The sequence below is a fragment of the Borostomias antarcticus genome (assembly GCF_949987555.1).
Source record: "Borostomias antarcticus genome assembly, chromosome: 1".
NCBI lineage: Eukaryota > Metazoa > Chordata > Actinopteri > Stomiiformes > Stomiidae > Borostomias > Borostomias antarcticus.
Window position 1 is genome coordinate 52,398,307 of NC_140234.1, and position 20,006 is coordinate 52,418,312.

Genomic DNA, 20,006 nt, shown 5'->3' on the forward strand with positions numbered 1-20,006 from the left:
AAGAGGGGGAGAGGGGTGGAAGGGGGTTGGATGGGACGGTCGTCTGTAATCTGGTAGCATTGCGAATGAGAGAGGTCTGGGACTGGAGCAGTGATTCTAAAAGGCATTGTTGTAGAAAAGCAAGCGTAGGCTGAGGTCAGTGGGAGAACCTGAACACTTCTTACACAGCCGTGGCGTGTAGTTTCCATACGTTGGATCTCTGATCCAGAATGCCGTCAGTAGGAATCTTCCCACTTAGCTCTTTGCTCATTTGGGATTTGGGAATAGAAGCCAGGGCCCACACAAGAAAGCAGGGGGCTCGCATACTGCGCAGGCTTATCAACACCGTGATCTCATGAGAATACTTGGGTCAGCCGTGGGAAGTTAACCTGATGCACCAGATGGTTTGCTTTGCATAACCACCTGGGAACTCTTCGTTGGAACTGTTTGGAAAAGGGCTGGAACTTTGGTTTCCAAAGTGGTTGGACGATCCACTTTGGTGGTGATTGGATGATCTATCTGTGTTATCACCATCTATCACGCGCTAACTAATGCTGTGTTCACACCGTGCGCAGATTTTTCCAGCCGCGTGGTGTGTTTACATAGAAAGTCAATACAATCTGGGCGAACTGGGCGGCGGGCGGCGTGAATCAGGCAAACCCGGCGGTGCAAATCATGCGAACCAAAGCGCGGCAGCCAGGATTTGCCACGCGGCAAATTCGTCAAAAGTAAAAAAAAAAAAAAAAAACGCGCGGCAACCCCTTCAGTTGTGTTGCTGGATCCAATGGCGAGATTCAGGCGAACTGGGCAGCCCGCCGGTGGTTTTCCTCACAACCACAGAACCAACGCTGATTGGTGAGATTGTTTTCTGATCTGGCACAAACGGATCTCTGTGGAGACTATCCAAACTGATTTGTGAGAGAAACCGAATGTGAGCTCGCAAAATCAGGATGGTCTCAAGAGGCTAGTGAGAAGTAAGACTACATGTAGAATTTGGTGAGGATGAAATTGTCTCTGTGCAGGCTATGGAGTTTGGTTTTGTATGGTAGGGGATTGGACCTATCCGATCCTCTGCATGACCATTTTGTTGTGGTGTCATTAAAGGCAAATAGCTTCTCGTGATTCTCAGATTGCTTTCTAACGACATAACCGTTGTCTCACAGTTTCACTACCCAAACCATAACTAGTTGAGTGTATTAGCAGAGGTTTTCAGCTCCCAATGGAGCGCTCACAGCCTGACGAAGACTGCACGTTGTGTTCGCTTAATAAATCACTGTGGGAGCAAACAAGCAGTGTGCGGATATTCATCTTTATTCAATATTGCCAGTATTCGTATCCTGCACCTGTGGAATTTGTGGATGTGCGTGCACTTTCCAGCGCTCACAGCCTGGCCACCATGTGACGTCGGCCCCGCCACATGCCTCGTTCTCCTGGCTCTATTAAGACTCAGCAGTGACTGAGACAAAGTGCCGCTGGATGCCCCTCAGGGCTCATTTGCACAGTTCTTAATGAGGCTGTCTGTAAACAAAGGAAGCTCTTCAGCTTTTGCAAGCCTATGAGATCATGTTTCCTTCCTCCTACCTCAACCAGCTATGCTATTGAGAGTGTGAGAATGAGATTCTTATACTAAACTTTGTGTTGGAGTTCGCCCCAGGCTGAATAGGCTTTGGCAGGCTGTTTCATTGACGTATTGAGTCGTACAGAGTCATGTGCATCCATGTTGAAGTCTTCCCGGTGTTGGGGACCTTGTGTGTGCTGTGCTGCAAGTGCATTTGAAAATGCATTGTGTTGCCTGTGTGTATGAAATGTACTAATACAAATAAAGTTTGATCTGATTTGAAGTCTTCCTTGTGTGTGCTGTGCAACAGGTGCGCATGGCTCTGAAGAAGGCAGAGAAGGAGCTGGAGTCTCGGTGCGGCTGGTCGCCCCCAGAGTCACTCCAGAAATGGCTGCAGCTCACCCATGAGGTGGAGGTGCAGTACTACAACATCAAGAAGCAGAATGCTGAGAAGCAGCTACTCGTGGCCAAGGAGGGGGTAAGATTGTCACTAGTAGGAACACACGCATACACACATACACACACTTGTTAAAATAGTGACGAACCAGAGACCTAGTGTTTTGTCTTCTGTGACCACAGGCTGAGAAGATCAAGAAGAAAAGGAATACCCTGTTTGGCACTTTCCATGTGGCCCACAGCTCCTCTCTGGATGATGTGGACCACAAAATCCTGTCAGCAAAGTAAGTGTCCCGACACACCGACTGATAAATGCTTTGGAAGGTCAGGTAGCCGCACAGCATTCATTCAGCATTCATGTCCAGGTGACCTTGCGTATCTCCTCCTCTACTCCCCCTCTGTCCCCTGCAGACAAGCCCTAGGCGAGGTGACTGCTGCGTTGCGGGAGAGGCTCCATCGCTGGCAGCATATTGAGATCCTGACGGGCTTCAACATTGTCCACAATCCCGGACTGCCCTCGCTGGCCTCCGCCCTGAACCTCGATCCCAGCTTCATGGGCGGCCGAGTCACACCCCAGCACTTCATCATGTCTGACGACATGGACGACATGGACGAGGATATGATTTCACCCGGAGCTCTGCAATGTAAGGGCTCGTCCGAATCTGTGGGCCACAAACGTCCTCCTAAACATAACAAGGGCCTTCTGGGGAAGTCGAAAAATCAACCCTCATGAGAATTTAGGATCCACTGTATATCTCTGATTCCCTGACCCCCCCCACTAGCACCCTCTGCCCTTGGTGAATTGCATCTTAAGAATGAATGTTGGTCTGTTTCAAATGTGTAATATATAAACTGTAATTTCATACATTTATTTTATACATGTCTCATTTGATAATTTGATTGGGTGTGTTTGTTTTTAGTTTGTTCCATTTTGGAAATCAGTTCTTTTTGACATGAAGGGTGGAGTTTGAGAACCCTGTGCACTATGTTGATATCTCATGCTGTGGAATTGGAACTCATGAAGAAAAATACATACTTAATGACACCAAATGTTTGTGCTGTATTTTTAGTTTGTGTCCGTCAGTATGTATGACCATTGGAATGTGATGTGTGTGAAGTAAAAGTACACTACGAATATTAAGGCCATTTACTTCCATTCACACCATTTTAAAACGTAAGGATATAATCTAGATATGTAACCTTAATACATATTTGGAATGAAAAAAGAATGCACTCATGAAAAACCTAAATAATTCCAGTGTAGTGCTGCAATGCCTTTCATTGCAGTAGCCTACATTTGTTTTTGGTTTCAATCACACAATATTGAACAATAAGGCATTTTAGCAATAAAAGAAAGAATACTATTCTAAGAAAGGTATCCATGTTCTGATGTAGCCTAGTTTCTTCTGGACATTGTTGGGTTTGTGATTATAGCAGAACTTGACAAAGACCAGAGGTGCTGCCTAACTGCAGAAGAATTTTTAGTGCTGCAGCATTCTTCTTCCAATGCAGTGTAGAGTAAGTCTTCTTAGCCACATTAATAACACTCCCTCCCTCCTCCCCTGACTCTCTTCTCCACCTCTCTGGAGAACTCCAGATGCTACCTGGCTATTGGAACGTCGAGCAAGTGACCTCTGGTCCATGGGTTCAGACTGCCATTCGATGTGGAAGTACTCCGGTTGGCCTGCTATTTATGCACCCTGGTTGTGTACCTGGCATACCATATTTCTCTGTCCCATATATTTCTCCCTACGTCACTCCTGTCAGCTGCACAAAGCACCTAACCTTCTCTGTTATGGGGCAGGGCCTATAGACAAACAGATGAAACTAAGAGCTAACTGCTGCGTCTATACAGGCCTACAGTAACGCTGACCTCAGCTGGGAAAGGCTCGTTCCTCAGACTGAACCCTTTCTACCTCTTCCACCCAGCACCCCATCAGCACTCTTTCATTCATCAGTAACTAATTTCTTTACTGTTTCATGTCTGCACAGGGGCACTGCCTGATTTAGAAGGAGTAGGTTGTTATTCACAATTAAGCGGGATGGGTAGGTTGAGACTGAAGATCTTAGTGTTTTACTCATTCACACCCTGGAAACCTCTAGACCGGAGTCAATCTTTGCCTGTAGTCTGCTTTGAGTTTAGGGGAGTGCACCCTTCCTGTATTTTCCTCTTGTTTCCTTTGCTGAGGGACAGGTATTTGGAATACATTCTATGTCATGGGCCCAAATACATAAATGGGTTCTGGCATTGGTCCAACACCTGATCTCTTGCCTCCCTGTCTTGTTCCCTACTTTTATCCGCAGCCCTTTGTATTGTTCGTTTTTATGCCGGTGTTGTCTCTAAGGTCTTTTCTTCTGTGTCCACAGCTCCCAGTATGATGTCCCTGCGCCAACGACACATTGACGCCCAGCTAGCCATGGGCTCCCAGAGGTTGGTAGAGAGCTGCCTGTTGGCAGGGCAGCAGGGAGAGGGCACCCCCCGTCCGTCCAGGTCTAGGGCCACCCTGCGGCAGTCACGCAGTCAATCCTTCGGCCAGTTTGAGGCTTTCTCCCTGCCTCCCCTTTCCTCGGCTGCCTCGCACCCCTCTGTCATCTGTGCCTCCTCCCCACCTGCTCAGCCCACGGCCTCCCTTTCCTCCTCCACGTCATGCCTGGCCAGCTCCCTGAGCGCCACCACCACCGCCCCTCACTCCTCCCATGCCTGTTACTGCTCTTATCTCCAGCCCATGGACGCCATCCCAGACCTAAACCCTTCAGAGGTCACCGATGGTGGCTCCCGACGGAGCACCAGCCGCGGGTACCCCTCTGCCCTCCACGCATGTGTGTGGGCCTTTTCCCCGTCTGACGTTCCATTTATCACCCTCTTGTCCATGGCTGCATTTCTGATTTTGGTACGGATTGCAGTGTTCACTTGCAACTTTTCTGTTGAGATTTTCTTTCCAATTGAATTTGATCATAGCTTGTATTTTGTTTTTTTTGGGGCTAGTACTCACCAATTTTCATTACATATTTAACTTTTTCATCATCAACCATATTTTTTTTTAATTTTTCAATTCATTATGCAACCATTGCCATGCCTCCATTATTGTCTTAACTCTATTCACAACCCTCCCTTTTTCCTGATGGCACCCTTCCTGTTCCCTGGCTGCAGTACTAAAAAGCATGGACTTCCAGTGTCTAAGTTGTGCCTTAGAACTTAGCTTTGCAGGCACAAGATATAATTTCCCCAGCATGCAAGGTGGGATAGGTAGTTTGCTTTTGGCTTTATTTGGTAAAATTGGCATAATATCCTTACAGCTATCAGTAACAGAAGTGCTCTGAGAGTAAACTTCCGTGTTTATTCTTCACGGATCTCCGTGTTTGTGCTTCACGGATCTTCGTGTTTACTGCTGCCTCTGTATTTTGGATTAAAAGAATGCACCGCGCCCGAATGTATTGACCAATCAGGGTCTCTATCGCGCCACACCTACCAGTCATGTTTGGAGGGAGGGACTACATCATGATTGACAGGAGGGAGGGGCGGGTTCTTTTGAAAAAGATGACCAATCGGCGGCCTTGTTGACATCAAACTACCTACCCCACCTTTAAGCTTTGGTCAACTAGTCATTGTAGTGTCCATTCTAACTCAAACCTCTCTCTCTCTCTCTCCCCCCTCCCTCCCACCCTCTCTCTCTCTTCTCCCACCACAGGGACCTGAATCGCTCTGACTCAGATTCCTCCCTGTCCCTCTCCCAAGTAGGTGAGCGCCTTTCTGCCCACAGCACCAAGGTCCACCCAGTCAAGCCCAGCTCCCTCCTGCATGGCCTCCCCATCCGCACGGATGACCTTGCCTCCCTGCATACCCATACCCCCAACGGAGGCAACCGTATCCCTGAGGAAGCGAGCCAGGCCGAGGTGGTCCATGACAGCCCCATCCTCATGAAGAAGGTGTATGGCATAGAGAAGTCAGCCAGCATGGGAGAGATCAACAGCGGTCTCATCAGTATGTCTATGTCCGAGTCCTCCCGCTCCCTCAGCCCCAACTCTACTGACCCCGACACACCCTCACCCACCGGGGGCCAGACAGGGGTGGCGGGGGCCAAAGGCAGCAGCCGGATTCCCCAGCTCTCCTCCAAGAAGAGCCCCCTGGAGGAGGACAGTGGTTCTACAGGAGAAGACACTGACTCCATCGCCAGCCGCAAGAAACATACCTTCAAGATCTTCAAAAAGCAAAAGAAATAATAAGAATTGAAAGTCCTTAAGAGCTGCAGAAGATGTTTGACTATCCCTTTTTTATTTTGGAAGAGAAGTCAATTACTTTATTTCTTTTGCTTTATTCAGTGGTCTAAAATATGGCACCAATTGTTGCCTTCACATGGACTTGTAGGTATTTTCTCTGAAAAACTGGGAAGTCTGGGAGCAACCAACTATTTAAATTTTTTTTGTTTTTTTTTTGTTAATGGAGAATATGTTGGGAACGGTTGGGGCTGTATATTGTATAGACTGTGAAGCACTATTTATTCTGCAGGAAAGGGTCTCTTGAAGGGAAATGTGTCTCCGGGGTGGATTTCTTTGTTGTCCTACAGTACAATCTTTATCAGTTTGCATGTATTCACCTTTGTTTGACTGATACTCGAATGCTCTTAGGTGTTTGCTTGGTCCCTGTCCCTATTCTACTTATACAAAATGTAATAACTGCAGTTATTTTAGTAATCCTCAACCACCTGCCTGTTAAGTTACAAGAGAATCATGTCAGGTGGACAGTCAGTATTAGTCATTGGTGAAAGGGGGTCTGAAAAGGGCTGAACATTACTTGTTAAACCTCCCTGAGTCAATTGTGCTAACATAAAATCAGTTGAATGTACATGGCAGAACACTCAGTTGAACATCGGACCTACAGTACCCCATTCAGATACATACTTATAGTACACTCAAATAATGTGCATATATATGGCAGATACAGTATATCATGAATCATATCAAAAGATGGACACAGTGACTTCCCCCTGAAGATCACACTAGACACAACAAATAAGTTTAAAGAACAAAATATATCCTTTATTGGTTTGCCCAAGAGTAAGACATTGTCACTGAAACGTATTGATTTGTATTAAAAAGATACACTTACCTGTGTATTTCCAACTGGAAATGGTATACTTGCTACAGGAGTAAATCATTGAGACCACACTAATTGTGCCAAACCAAGGCCAGCTGCCAAATTTAGAACTAGTTAAGCTATTGTATTGTACCTTTTAAGGAAGTTTTGGAATCACTAGCACCACCTTTATGCCTACTTAATGTCTGGGTATAAGGTCTAATATCAGGTCAGATAGTAACAGTTTTGTGCCCCACTTCTCTAACAGGGATTTTCAAAAGGGTAGCCTATTTGTAATACTTGGTAGGGTGAGTCAGTTTGTTGTAGTGGACTACCACTGTTCATTTACATTCACACACAATACAAGCAAGCACACACTACCATGCTAAAGATAAGTTTAAATTTACAGGTCACCATAACCAACATTACTTGCCAGTCACTGCTTTCTGATGGTTTTGTGAGAGCACAAATGGGCCAGAACAGGATAACGCTATGCATTTTTTTGGAACTCAAACCTTAAATACATGTGCTGCAAACAAAGTGGACACCATCACCCCCTACAGATGCCCCATGGTGTGCCAGGTGGTATGTAAGAAATGTAAACTTTTTCTTTTGTGGATCAGTTGAAAAATGTGTCATTCTTTGCACGATGCTGTAAATGGACTGTGCTGTCAGTGAGTGTGTGTGTGTGTCCGTCTGTCCGCTCACAGTACGGCACTGCATTATGTCGATGCATGCCAACTGCTGTAAAACCCTATTGGACCAGGGAAGGGATCAACAGGGGCATTTGACTCTATCCACCCATACTTCCTATTTCTCCTTTTGAGCTTCTATTTATGAAAACATATATTTGTACAGAGGGTAAAAAAGAATAATTTTGCATCTTCTGTGGCGTTCTACTACTTTTATGGCACTCCTGCATGACAGCAATAAACTATTTTGAATGAAAGACTGACTTATTTTTCAGTTGAAAGTATAGTGTTTGACATGATTCTAGTTAGGGCATTTTAGAACATTTTCTAACCATCTGTGAAAAAATTGCTTACCAATAGCCTTCTTCACCAATGTGTGGAAATAGGTGTCTACTAAAACCTCTCAATTTATTCCAACCAAAATCAACACAGAACATTCTGGAGAGCCAATCAAAGTTGGGGTACCCAGAGGGCCTGGGTGAAAAAAATGAAAAATAAAAATGTGCCAATATTAGCTTGTGGGATGTCTTACTAGGAGTTTTGTGGGTGCTGAATCAATTCCAACCATTAGTTTTGAGTAAAGACGATTCCCTGGCCATAAAATCCTGCATTCTGTACATTTCGCACGTGCCAAGAACACATGATATTGATATTAAAAGGTGTCTACGGTGGGGTTTTTAGGTGTTGGAATTTATTCCAATCATTCATTTTGTACAAAACACTGCAACATTAGAGTGATGACACTCTGCACATGCTCAGTATGATTAGTGACTAGATTACCAGTTCTCTATGTACTATTGATTAGTCTACCAGTCCTCTATGTACTAATGTCTAGACTACCAGTCCTCTATGTACTAGTGGCTAGACTACCAGTCCTCTATGCACTAGTGGCTAGACTACCAGTCCTCTATGTACTAGTGGCTAGACTACCAGTCCTCTATGCACTAGTGGCTAGACTACCAGTCCTCTATGCACTAGTGGCTAGACTACCAGTCCTCTATGTACTAGTGGCTAGACTACCAGTCCTCTATGCACTAGTGGCTAGACTACCAGTCCTCTATGTACTAGTGGCTAGACTACCAGTCCTCTATGCACTAGTGATTGGACTACCAGTCCTCCATGTACTAGTGACTAGTCTACCAGTCCTCCATGTACTAGTGACTAGTCTACCAGTCCTCCATGTACTAGTGACTAGTCTATCAGTCCTCTATGTACTAGTGACTAGCTACCACTACTTTATGTAGGCCTACTGAAGCAAAACCACCTGTTTTCAACAAAAAAAACTTTCTACTCTAGTGTATCGCTTTGGACAAGCACAGTACAGTATGTGAAATACAATTTAAAGGCATTCGTTTTCCTACTTAAGTATTCACTTTTCATGTTAACTTAAGATAACATATTGTAACGTGTGCGCAGAACATTGTTGTCATAGGCAGTTTATTAAGTGACTTCTTTATTAAAGGAGTAGTAAAGGGAAAATGCATGTTTAGCCCTGTTTTAAGGTTACTTATGATCATATACAATGGTTCAGATCAAAACGTTGACAAAACTAGCATTTTCGAGAAAGTTGATAATTGCTCTACCACCGTTTTGGTCATACAATGGATGTGGATGGGCATCTTGAAAAATCATTCAAAAACATGTTAAACTCTCGATTTCAAAGACAAGAAGCTCACCGAGAGTGTAATTGGTGTCCGTTGGTGTTCTGACATCAAATTCGTAAGTATGAATCCTGTAGGGTTTTATTGAACATTTTATGAAATCCATTGACTTGTATTGACGCGACCGTTGTAGATGTGTAGATCAATCCGCAGAGGTGATTCAGGAAGTGGAACTACTTACGGTAGCTATTGTTTATGTTAGCTAGGCTAGCTAGTTTGCTCACTGCTCACCCTACTCTTTCGCTCACAGACAAGGAAGCCCTAGGCTACAGTTCAGAAAACGCTTATCAAAATGGTTGATCTAGAAGAGTATGAATTTGATCGCGAGGAATTAGACTTTGACGGCAGCGCTTATCGTATCGAGCCTGAATATAGTGAGGAGGAACTACAGCAAATGGAAGAGATGGAGGCTCGCAGAACCGCAGAGCCAGAGACGGTCATGAAGCTGTCACTATAGCACAAACCACGGGTGTTTAAGCATTTATTTGGCTGCCAACAGAAAAACATATCAAATGAGTATGGCTACACAATGAAATGTTTAATGGACAATAAAGTTTACAGACAAACTCAAAGAAAATGACTGCAATTGTTTCCCCAGACTCTGACGTGGGGTGGGACTCAGAGGAGGGGGAGTCTGCAGTGGTCCTTGACCTGACGGTCGTGCCCCCGCCGGTTGCAGCCTCCACCTCCAGCTCCACGACCTCCAGTGCCTCCACCTCCAGCGCGCCGGCCTCCACCTCCAGTGCCATCTCCACCTCCAGCGCCTCCGTCTCCACCGCCCATGCCTCCAGCTGCCAGCCTCCCTGCCTCAAGGGTCCCTGAGGGAAACCGTCTGGGCTTCCTCTCAGACGCTGTGCTGGAGGCCCAGACGGGGACCCTAGAGGCCCAGAGGGACATGGCAGAAGGGATTGGGGCAGTTGTGCAGCAGTTGGTGGAGGTCACCACACTACACCACCAGAGCCAACAGGACATCCTCACTGCACTTCATTCCCTCACACATGCTGTCACGGACCTCACACAGTCACTCACTACCACACTCACGGACCTCACACATTCACTCACAAACGCACTCACACACCTCACACAGTCACTCACCAACAGACAATAAAATTGTAACAATGTGAACCTTACTTGTTTGTGTCTTCATAGCTGGCGCATGACCTCAGCGCGGGCCCTTAAGCCCCGCTGGTAACCCTCATGACGGGGAGGGGACTGAGGGCTTGGGTCCTCATTTTGTGGTGGGGTCTTGACTGGTTCTCATTCTTAAATCAGCTTTGAATATGTATCTTGGCAAACATAACACAGAATGATGTACAAGGAGGGGACAGATACCTAGTGAAAGTACTATTGGTTGCTAGTAAAAAGACAATAATGAGGTCTTGGTATAAGGTGGAATGCCCAACCAAGGAGCAGTGGCTGGGTGTTGTGGAGGAGATTTATGTTATGGAGAAGTTCACGCATGCATTGAGGATGCAGGAAGGGAAAGTTTGAAGGGAGATGGGAAAAATGGATGGATTATAGAAGGAAGTGTGATGATACCACTAATATTGAAATTGTAATATTTGAGTAAGAGAAAATAGCTGCATTGTGACTTGATGGAAGTACCCATAAGCTGTTATTGTTCGTTTTTATTGTGTTTTTTGTTTTATTGTATTGTCGTTGTATGGATGGAAAATGCCAATAAAGATTAAAGTTTAGAAGAAAAAAATAATATGTATATTGGCATATGCACTCACCAACAAGACAGCCGTCACGCGCAGCGCCTGCCTCCAGTCTAGCACCTACCCTGCTGTGCGCCAGGATGAATGAGTCATGCGTGGAGCCAGGCCACCGTGCCACTACACTTGTGATGAGCATGTCGGCGTCACATATGATTTGGCTATTTATAGTGTGCACATTTTTGCGATTCACATAGACGTATTCATTCACTGATGGTGCCCTTATCATGTGGGTGCAGTCGCCATCGCCGCCACCTCTTTGGAGTTCTATCTCGGCCAGTAGGCCGAGTAGCGCCGGATTGATTTTGGGTCGCATTACGCACAGGAGGACTGTCATTTATATGCTTACCAAACAGCTCCACATGATCACATATTAATGAAAATCTAATTGGTCAACTATTACCGTTTGATGGAGTGCCTGTGTGAGGACATATATTGCGCAGAAACGTTTGGGACAGCGCATAGGTTAAGTTTGGGGAACAAATTCATATCGGACCATTAATGAGCCGGTTAGAGGACACGATCTTGCATTGAGATATATGTTTGTGCTGAATTGGGCTATTAGCCTACATGATTGTGCGTTTATAAACTCTCGCTCTTCCTCTCCATCAAACATTGTAATTCACCGACGCACCACCTGCGTCGCCACTTCCCCCTGTGTTCAAAATGGGTGTAAAACCCGTCTAAATCGGTACGCCGAGTCGAGAGGTGTCGTAGAAAAGCGTATTAGTATTAATTAATACTAATATTAATTAATATTCGCGTAGAAAGGCGACTAAATATACGCCCTTTTTGCTTGATAGATCGCGATGTGGGGGGGAAGAGAGGGCGTACGCCTGAAATCGCGGAAAAGAGGCGTAGCTCAATGATAAATGAGGCCCCAGGCATCCCAACTTTGACTGGCTCCCCAGAATTTTCCCTGTCGATTTGGGTTGGAATATATTGAGAAGTATTGGACACCTACACATTGGTTTTCATTTTTCACAGATGGTTAGAACATGTTCTAAATGCCCTAACTATTCGTATAGCCTAGGCTAAACGGTCAACGACGGTCGTCGTTTTGCAAATGTATCCTGACGATGTTATTGCCTATAGCCTAGGCTACTTGATATCATATTGGAAACATATGCACATACGATATCGCGCAACAGGTTGATTAGCCTATGCAAATGATGCGTAAAAAAAATCAGATGCTGGCAGGATAGCTATATGTCACATGACAACCTCAACTTGATTGCGCAGCACTTACACGTGGAGCTGGGTGTAATTCAATATTTACCTAAGCACTAGAATCACCTATGCTCAAGCAGGATATTAGTCCGGCTCTTGATTCCTTCTGGGTTCATCAAGAAAGAGCAGTCGATTTATTCGTCAGAGAAAATGAATTTATGATTGGCACAGGCTGCATATTTTATTGTAACTGGCGTGCGTTTTTACCGGTCTCGTTTTTATGTCCCAAATTGATATTTCGACGGACGTTAATGTTTGTTAAGTGTGTTCCTAAGAAAAACAATTAGACCACCTACATAGGCCTACCCATCATTATTAGACAACAGCTCTTTTGGACCATGGGCCATCATAGACTGGAAAAGTATCTATTGTTGTTTCAACTCAGTTTACAGGTAGGCTACTGTTTTTATTTGTATGCAAACTCACTCACATTTCGATCAATCTCATACATTACTGCCCTGTGTTTGCAGGCCTCCTTCTCCCTTCGTGCACAGGCTGCGGATAAGGTTGAAATCTTAAATCCACCAGATGAGCCTGTGTCTGGCTACCCTCTCAGAGTGTTATACTCCTGTGATAGCCCAGGTGTAGTGCAGCTCGAGTGTCTGGTCGCCTTTGACTCTGGAATAACCTCCACGGTCCTCCAGAGACACTGGAGCTGTGAGCCAGGCTCCCCCAGGATACGGACTCTGATGCTCAGCTTGCCTGAGTGGCTGGTGTACCAGCCTGACTGGGTAGTGCCAGATTCTCAGTGGGTGCTCATTGGCATGCTGCGGGCATCTCTCAGGAAGGATAAGTATGAATCTGCCCTAGCACAGGATGTGGTCATCTTACAGCCCACCCCTCCACTCAGCCGCCCCTTGAAGCAGCACAAGCTCTGTCGTACCTGGGGATCACACATGCTCTGGTTGACCCGTAGAACCTACATGGCGCATTGTCCAACGGAACAAGGTACGCTATCTATCTATCTATCTATCTATCTATCTATCTATCTATCTATCTATCTATCTATCTATCTATCTATCTATCTATCTATCTATCTATCTATCTATCTATCTCCTTACAGAGCTGAAATTGTTTCTGTATAGACCTGTTTTTCAGATGGTTCTTCTATTGTCAAAAAACTTCCATATAGCACCAATTTTGTTTTTAGAGTGTATGAATAACTTAATATATCACATTTCATACACAGAGACTGTTCATTTTCTGTCCTCAATTTATGCCTCAACTGGAGAAAACTTTGGCATCACCAGAACAATGTACCCATATGGCAGTGAAGTTCTGGAGTACTTGCGTTTCAAGGCTGTTTCATTCCCATGGTAATGTAAGATGCTGAGCTCTTATACATATGCGGCTGATTTTGGAAGATATGCAGGCACAGGAGTATACTGGAGGTAATTTAAATATTTTTTCCTCATTTCCAGGTGTGCGCTTTCCATTTGGGTATTCCTGACCCAATACTGTCAGCAAGGCTTTTGTGGACTCCTTCACCACATAGACTCTCAGAATAATTACGCCACTCCCACTCTCTTCCTCACCAGTTCAGGTAAGTGATGCAGCAGTGTTCTATCAAGTTATTGGTTCGGTCTACTGCAGTGCTGTGACATGAGTGTATTTTAACCCCCTCTTCCTGTATAAAGGCCAGATACATGTCCAGATGCATGGAGAGTCTGGGGTGTCCTCTGCGTTCCTCAGTGCCTTCAAGGTGCCACGGAACCAGTGGTGTTGTATCAGCATGGAGCTGCGTGGTACAACGGTATGCCTATTTGTGCAATGACACCATGTGTTTTCGTTGATTGAACAAATCCCAGTGGCAGTCATCCTAACTGTTTTGAATGCATTAGGTGGACGTCACCATGGTGTGTGTGGATGGGCAACAGGAGTCGGTTCATTCTACAGAACACAAGTAAGCCTGTAGAAAGCAGTGAACCAACAGTTACTATCTGTTGCTTTAGGTTAATATGTCATTGGTTCTTTACAGGTTCACACATCCCATAGAGCTTGATGATACAGACGGATATTTAGTGATTGGCGGAGGTCAGTATGTTAGAGGAGTCAAGGGCTACTATGGACCCTTGGTGTACTATCGCAACCGAATACCCCAATTTACCGCGGTAAGACATACACCAGGACTATGAGTTCATACTGTAGATCTGGATTAATTTGCTATCCAAAAACAAAACATTACATCTGTGATTACATGTCCTCCACAGTCTGAAGTCCTTGTTCCAGTTTCTATCAGGAAAATGAACTTAACGGGATGGCTACATTCCTGCCAAGAGTTTCAACTGGAGTTACAGGTCAAAATAAGTGGATATCTACAGGCCAAAGAGAGTATGGAGTCTGGTAATTACTTCAAATATCCACTAGATGGCATTGAAGGTGTGTGAAATGTTTGCACTGCTGTAGTCCCTCAGTATATCTAATCAGAAATCAATTATTCTATTGTACAGAGAGTTGTATGGATACTTATTCTAAGTGGATTTTGAAACATCCCCTGCATCCAATGCCACAGTGTGAAAGCTGGGAATCACCAAGTGCCCGACAAAGACACCATGCTCTACGACTGGCAAAGTTATTGGTGTCCAAACATGGTAAGAAATTAGCAAAATGAAGGCTCTGCTGCCAAAGTAGTTGTTGCCATCCTTAGAGGGTTGCTTACTTTTCACTGAGCTTTCACCACTTTTGTGTATTTCCAGGTAGTCGAGACGTTGACCTGGCACCAGTGGGAAGAGCTCTGTACTCCTTGTCTCTGTCTAAACTGGGTCAGTCGAGGAGCACTGGGGTAGTTAGTAAGATTCTACCCCTACTGCTACAAGCGGGCTGCGTGGGGCACAACCATGCCCTGCATTTGGCATCCGTCTTCTACAACAGCGGCCTGGGAGTTATTAGGCAGCCCAACAAGGTAGGTGTGTGTGTGTGTGAGAGAGAATGTAATGCTCTATGCACTGCATTCAATGAATGCCTCATATTCGTCCTCCCTCAGGCATTGCTGTTGTCCCTGCTTGGAGCCCAAAGTGACAGGAGACTGGCACTGCTACGCCTTGGTCAGCTGCACCACGTGGGTGAGCCTGGCATTAACCCAGACCCTGACCTCGCCTACGCCTACTACTCCAACATCGCCAAGCAGACGTCATCAGACCGAAATAACCCCTCATCCCAGCAGGTAAATTCTGGATTAAGAATTAAGACCATTATGCCCCGCTGGACCTCAAGTCTCTTCATCAGCCAGTAATGTGAAACCCAAGTTATGTCTTCCCTCTCTATATTGCAGGCGTTTGTGGAGTCAATTTATCTTAACGATGAGGAGATGTTGAATCTCCAGACCAATGAAAACCATGATCTGTTCCTTTGGTTGAAACATCAGGCCCGCAATGGAGCTGCAGACGCAGAGGTATACCTGCCGTGCATGATTTAGTTCACTATCAAGTCTTGTGAAGGTGTTTTCCATTCAAAGTGAAATATATTTGAGGTTATGAACGTTAATTGTTTTGTGTATAAAGAATGAGGCTTATGAACATGTGTTCAACGTCTTGGCTGCAGCAAGCTGTGGCTCGTATGCTGTTCTGGGGTCAGCAGGGTGTTTCAGCTGACATCAAGCTGGCTGTGAGACACTATGAGAGGGGAGCTGTCCATCTGGAGGACCCCGTGTCCATGTATGACTATGCCATCGTCCTGCTCCAGGTCAGGGGGCACACACATGATTCACATCAGCTGTCGGATAAGTTTGAGGAGTCTCTCTTTACAATCACTTCATTGCTCATAGGGACACGAAGTCGAGCAGGACATCCCACGGGCAGTCACTTTCCTGAAGAAAGCAGTGGAGAAGGTTGTGAAATTATGGTGTTACTGTTTCTTAATGGATGTTTAGCCATGTGAAACGTAAGAACAATGTCAGTGTCCTCTCGGCTTTGTTAATAAAGTTCTCTACAGGGTTTTACGCCAGCTATCAATGCCCTTGGCTGGTACTATGAGCAGTTTGAGAGGGATTATGAGCGAGCAGTGCAGCTGTGGGAACAGGCTGATAGCCTTGGGAGTCCAGACGCAGCTATGAATCTTGGTGTCATGCACTCCAAAGGCCTTTATCCCGGAAAGGCTGCTGACCAGGTAAGGTCATCTGTGAATGGTCTCTGTGGTCACCTACTCTAGGATGTTTACACACTGGCTAGGTCCAATCAATTTGCCTTTGATAAGGCAGCCATGCTTTATCTTGTCCACCAGTTGGTGGCCTATCAGTACTACCTCAGGTCTGCACAGAGAGGACAGGTGGATGGGGCCACGCAGCTGGCGGATGTGTGGACCACAGGGATCCCTGGGCACGTCCAGAGGCGTCCTGCAGAGGCTGTGTTGTGAGCAGCTTTTTTTATTCAGCTATCAGAGGGTTAATGCACATTGGCATGGCCTGCTAACGACATCTTTTGTTTTGACCACAGGTGGGTTAAGTGGGCGGCTGAACACAATGGATACCTTGGGAAAGTCCTGAGGAAGGCCTTGGACTCCTATTTCAAGGGCCACATGTAACCATTTAAATTGTTAAAGCAATGCGAGAGTAAATGTAATGGAAAATGTTCATATTGGGATCGTATGTGATAGGTTTTTCTATTTTTATTAACAGGTTGACGGCTCTGGTATATTATATGATGGCTGCTGAGTCGGGATATGCAGCTGCTCAGTTTAATGTGGCATACTTGTGTGAGCACAACCCTGTGAGTTAGCTTGCTGCAATGTATAGGAAGTTGAACCAGGTCTTTTTTTTTTTTACCTTGATACATACTGAAGGATAATATGTGTGAATGCATGTTGTAATAATCACTGTTTTATCAATAGGGAGGTTTCCTGGATCCTGCCTTTGCAGCACAGTGCATGAGGAGATACTACAACCTGACCATCCACACTCAAAAACCCAATCCCTACGGTGAGCTATCATCAGCACTTCCTGTTTGTATTAACGGAAATGTAAACGGCTCTTGGGTAGGCTATCCTTAGTTTTAATGTATGTCTATCGTGGCCATCCCTTACAGCCCTCATTAGAATGGGAGACTTGCTATACGAAGGACATAAAGGGAGACGTGGAGATGTGGCTGCTGCAGCAGAAATGTACAAACAGGCAGCGCTACATAATGACCCACAGGTACACCAGCTCTCGTAAATGACATACAACTAAGGTGGCCATGGCATTAAAGCAATAGGCTTAGTCATTGTCCTGCAGTACCATTGTCTTCATGTTTGGTGTGTGTGTGTGTGTGTGTGTGTTGCCCTCCGCCCACAGGGATGGTACAGTCTTGGTCTGCTTGTTCAAGCAGAACAGAGGTTACCTTTATCTGTCCTGGCTGACTTGGGTCTGGCTGAACTCTACATGGCAGATAACGCTGTACTGCTGCCCACACTGTTCCGCAGGTGTGTGGACAATCTACAATGAAAAGACAACAGCCACACACAGTGCCACTTGTCACACTCTCCCTCTACCTGATAATCACAAAATCCTTTCATTTTCTCCTCAGATGCCGAGACTCAAATAGTACAGACTCCTACTTGCCGTGCAGTCTTGCCCTGTTCAACACGTACCTGTGGTCCATCGAATGGGACTACAGTGATGCTTTTGAGGTTTGTTAGCTACTACCGGTATTTGATCTCTGAACACATACAGATGTGAATGTGCAATGGCCTTATCGATACTGTATGTCCCCGCAGTTCACTGGCACCATGGTGGTGGCTGTGGCAGCTCCCCCCATACTCCTCATCATACTGGGTGTCCTCAGGGGGCGTGGCTCATCTCATCGCTAGTGCCCAGCAGGCAATCAGCAGCACTGCCAGAGACTGGAAGCCAGACTCTAAGAACATGGAAGAGAATGACTCATTTTCACCAGTTGCAGTGCCCATGCGTCAGAACCAGCTATGAGAAGAGGAAACGGAGGCTTTTCCCTTAGTTGATGCACCATGTTATTGTGACATTTTATAGAATATTATTTCTATTCACTGTTTTACATTGTGTTTTTATGTAATCTTAAATACTTTAACAGAGTAATACCTAATAAACTTTTTTGTTTACTGTATAGAAGGGTTGTTGATAATTTAAATACCACATTCAGTCTTATAAATCTGCTGCATTCATCTTGATGGAGCAGAACAGTATAAGGAAATATGATTTCACCATTTTAATAACTGTCTCCATATTAAACAGTACTTGTTCTGGGTAGGTAGAACGGGACTGTCTAACACCATGCTGTCCCTGGCATGCTAATGTCCAGTGAGAAATGTTGGCGCCTGAGCTTCAGGTAATGAATGGCTGGTGGTGCCTGAGGCGTTTGTCCATGGTTTGCACAGACAGCACACTGTAAAAAAAAAATCCGTAGAAAAACGTGGCAATTAATTACCAGTACCTTTTCCGTTAAATTTACGGACACTTCCGTCAACCCTAAAACGGAAAATTCCGTAGATTCACAGTATATCCTCTGTACCATTTACGGACACTTCCGTCAATCCTAAAACAGAAAATTCTGTAAATTCACAGTATATCCTCAGTACTATTCACAGACACTTCAGTTAATCCTAAAATTGATAATTCCGTAAATTCACAGTATACTGTATCTTCTGTACCATTCACGGACACGTCCGTCGATCCTAAAGCAGACATTTCTGTAAAATTACAACATATCCTCAGTAGCATTTACTGAAAATTGCCATCTAGTGGTAAAATAAAATCAATGAATGCAGCTTCAAAACAGGTTAACAGACTAAAACATTGAAATGACAACAATTCATTTAAGTCAAGCCACTTGGTCACATTTAATATACCCCCTCAACGGCATCTCCAACTGTCGACAAAAACACATGGAGGCAAGACCAATGTTAAGTCAAGTAAAACTTGCTTTGGTTTATTGTCTCATTGGCACTTTGTACAAAATGTACTACTTTGAATTTTGGTAAAACTTGGCATTGACTAGAATGTCTAATATGTAAGTGCCATTACCATTATGTAAACAAGCAGGGTGTTTTAACAGATAATCTAATTATCTTATACAGTATAGGAATCTAATTAGTCAATTTTCAGACAGTACTGATGATCTTCATATTGTTATTAGTAAACAAGCATCATATCTAGTAAGATGCTGGTAAGATAAAATGATCATTTTACACTTCATAGTCCAAGAGGAACAGTGCAGCAGAAATGGAACTCAGAACAATTTGGTATTGACTAAAATGACTAAAATGTCTAAAATGTAAGTGCCATTACCATTATGTAAACAAGCAGGGTGTTTTGACAGATAAAAATCTAATTATCTTATATAAGAATCTATAAAAGAGTCAATTTTCAGACAGTACTGATGATCTTCATATTGTTATTAGTAAACAAGCATCATATCTACAATAGCAGTAGAGGAACAGTGCAGCAGAAATGGAACTCAGAACATATGGTCTACTTCTAGGACCAGGGCTAGGTGCACTTCATGCTTTAAAGGTAGAATAGAATGAGTTTAAATGAATATTGTACAGAGAGACACCACATGGTCTCTCCCTTGACCAGAAAGAACAACTATGACACAACAGATGCAGAGAGCTGTGCATACATGGAAAGGAGTGTGTGTGTGTGTGTGCTCTTGGTACCTCTCTCCGTGTACCAGTGAGCAAGCTACTGAATACAGCCTTCAGTCCATCCATGGGTTTTCGAAATTGTTCAGTTCACACAGGAACTTCAGCAGT

At 44.7% G+C, this 20,006-nt stretch overlaps 2 protein-coding genes across 7 annotated transcripts in view; both read left to right on the top strand.

Annotated features, from left to right (window-relative positions):
• Positions 1–7,911, top strand: part of stim1a (stromal interaction molecule 1a) — a 31,751-nt gene extending 23,840 nt beyond the window's left edge. For all 6 annotated transcript variants that reach the window (XM_084441121.1, XM_084441122.1, XM_084441119.1 and 3 more), the window contains 5 exons: positions 1,848–2,015; positions 2,117–2,217; positions 2,345–2,577; positions 4,301–4,364; positions 5,623–7,911. In XM_084441121.1, the coding sequence (XP_084297247.1) occupies positions 1,848–2,015; positions 2,117–2,217; positions 2,345–2,577; positions 4,301–4,364; positions 5,623–6,154 (1,098 nt within the window). In that variant the 3' untranslated portion in view covers positions 6,155–7,911. The remainder of the gene's footprint in view (positions 1–1,847; positions 2,016–2,116; positions 2,218–2,344; positions 2,578–4,300; positions 4,365–5,622) is intronic.
• Positions 7,912–12,287: 4,376 nt separating this feature from the next.
• Positions 12,288–18,089, top strand: LOC311307623 (protein sel-1 homolog 3; the record flags this gene model as incomplete). Its single annotated transcript, XM_084436454.1, has 21 exons — positions 12,288–12,341; positions 12,803–13,256; positions 13,498–13,624; positions 13,730–13,851; positions 13,916–14,061; positions 14,261–14,419; positions 14,519–14,687; positions 15,005–15,210; positions 15,292–15,471; positions 15,580–15,699; positions 15,849–15,989; positions 16,072–16,134; positions 16,239–16,412; positions 16,527–16,654; positions 16,739–16,822; positions 16,921–17,011; positions 17,133–17,220; positions 17,327–17,436; positions 17,575–17,702; positions 17,807–17,909; positions 17,997–18,089. The coding sequence occupies 21 exons, from the start codon at positions 12,288–12,290 to the stop codon at positions 18,087–18,089; spliced, it is 2,940 nt and encodes a 979-aa protein (XP_084292580.1).
• Between the last annotated feature and the right edge of the window lie 1,917 nt (positions 18,090–20,006).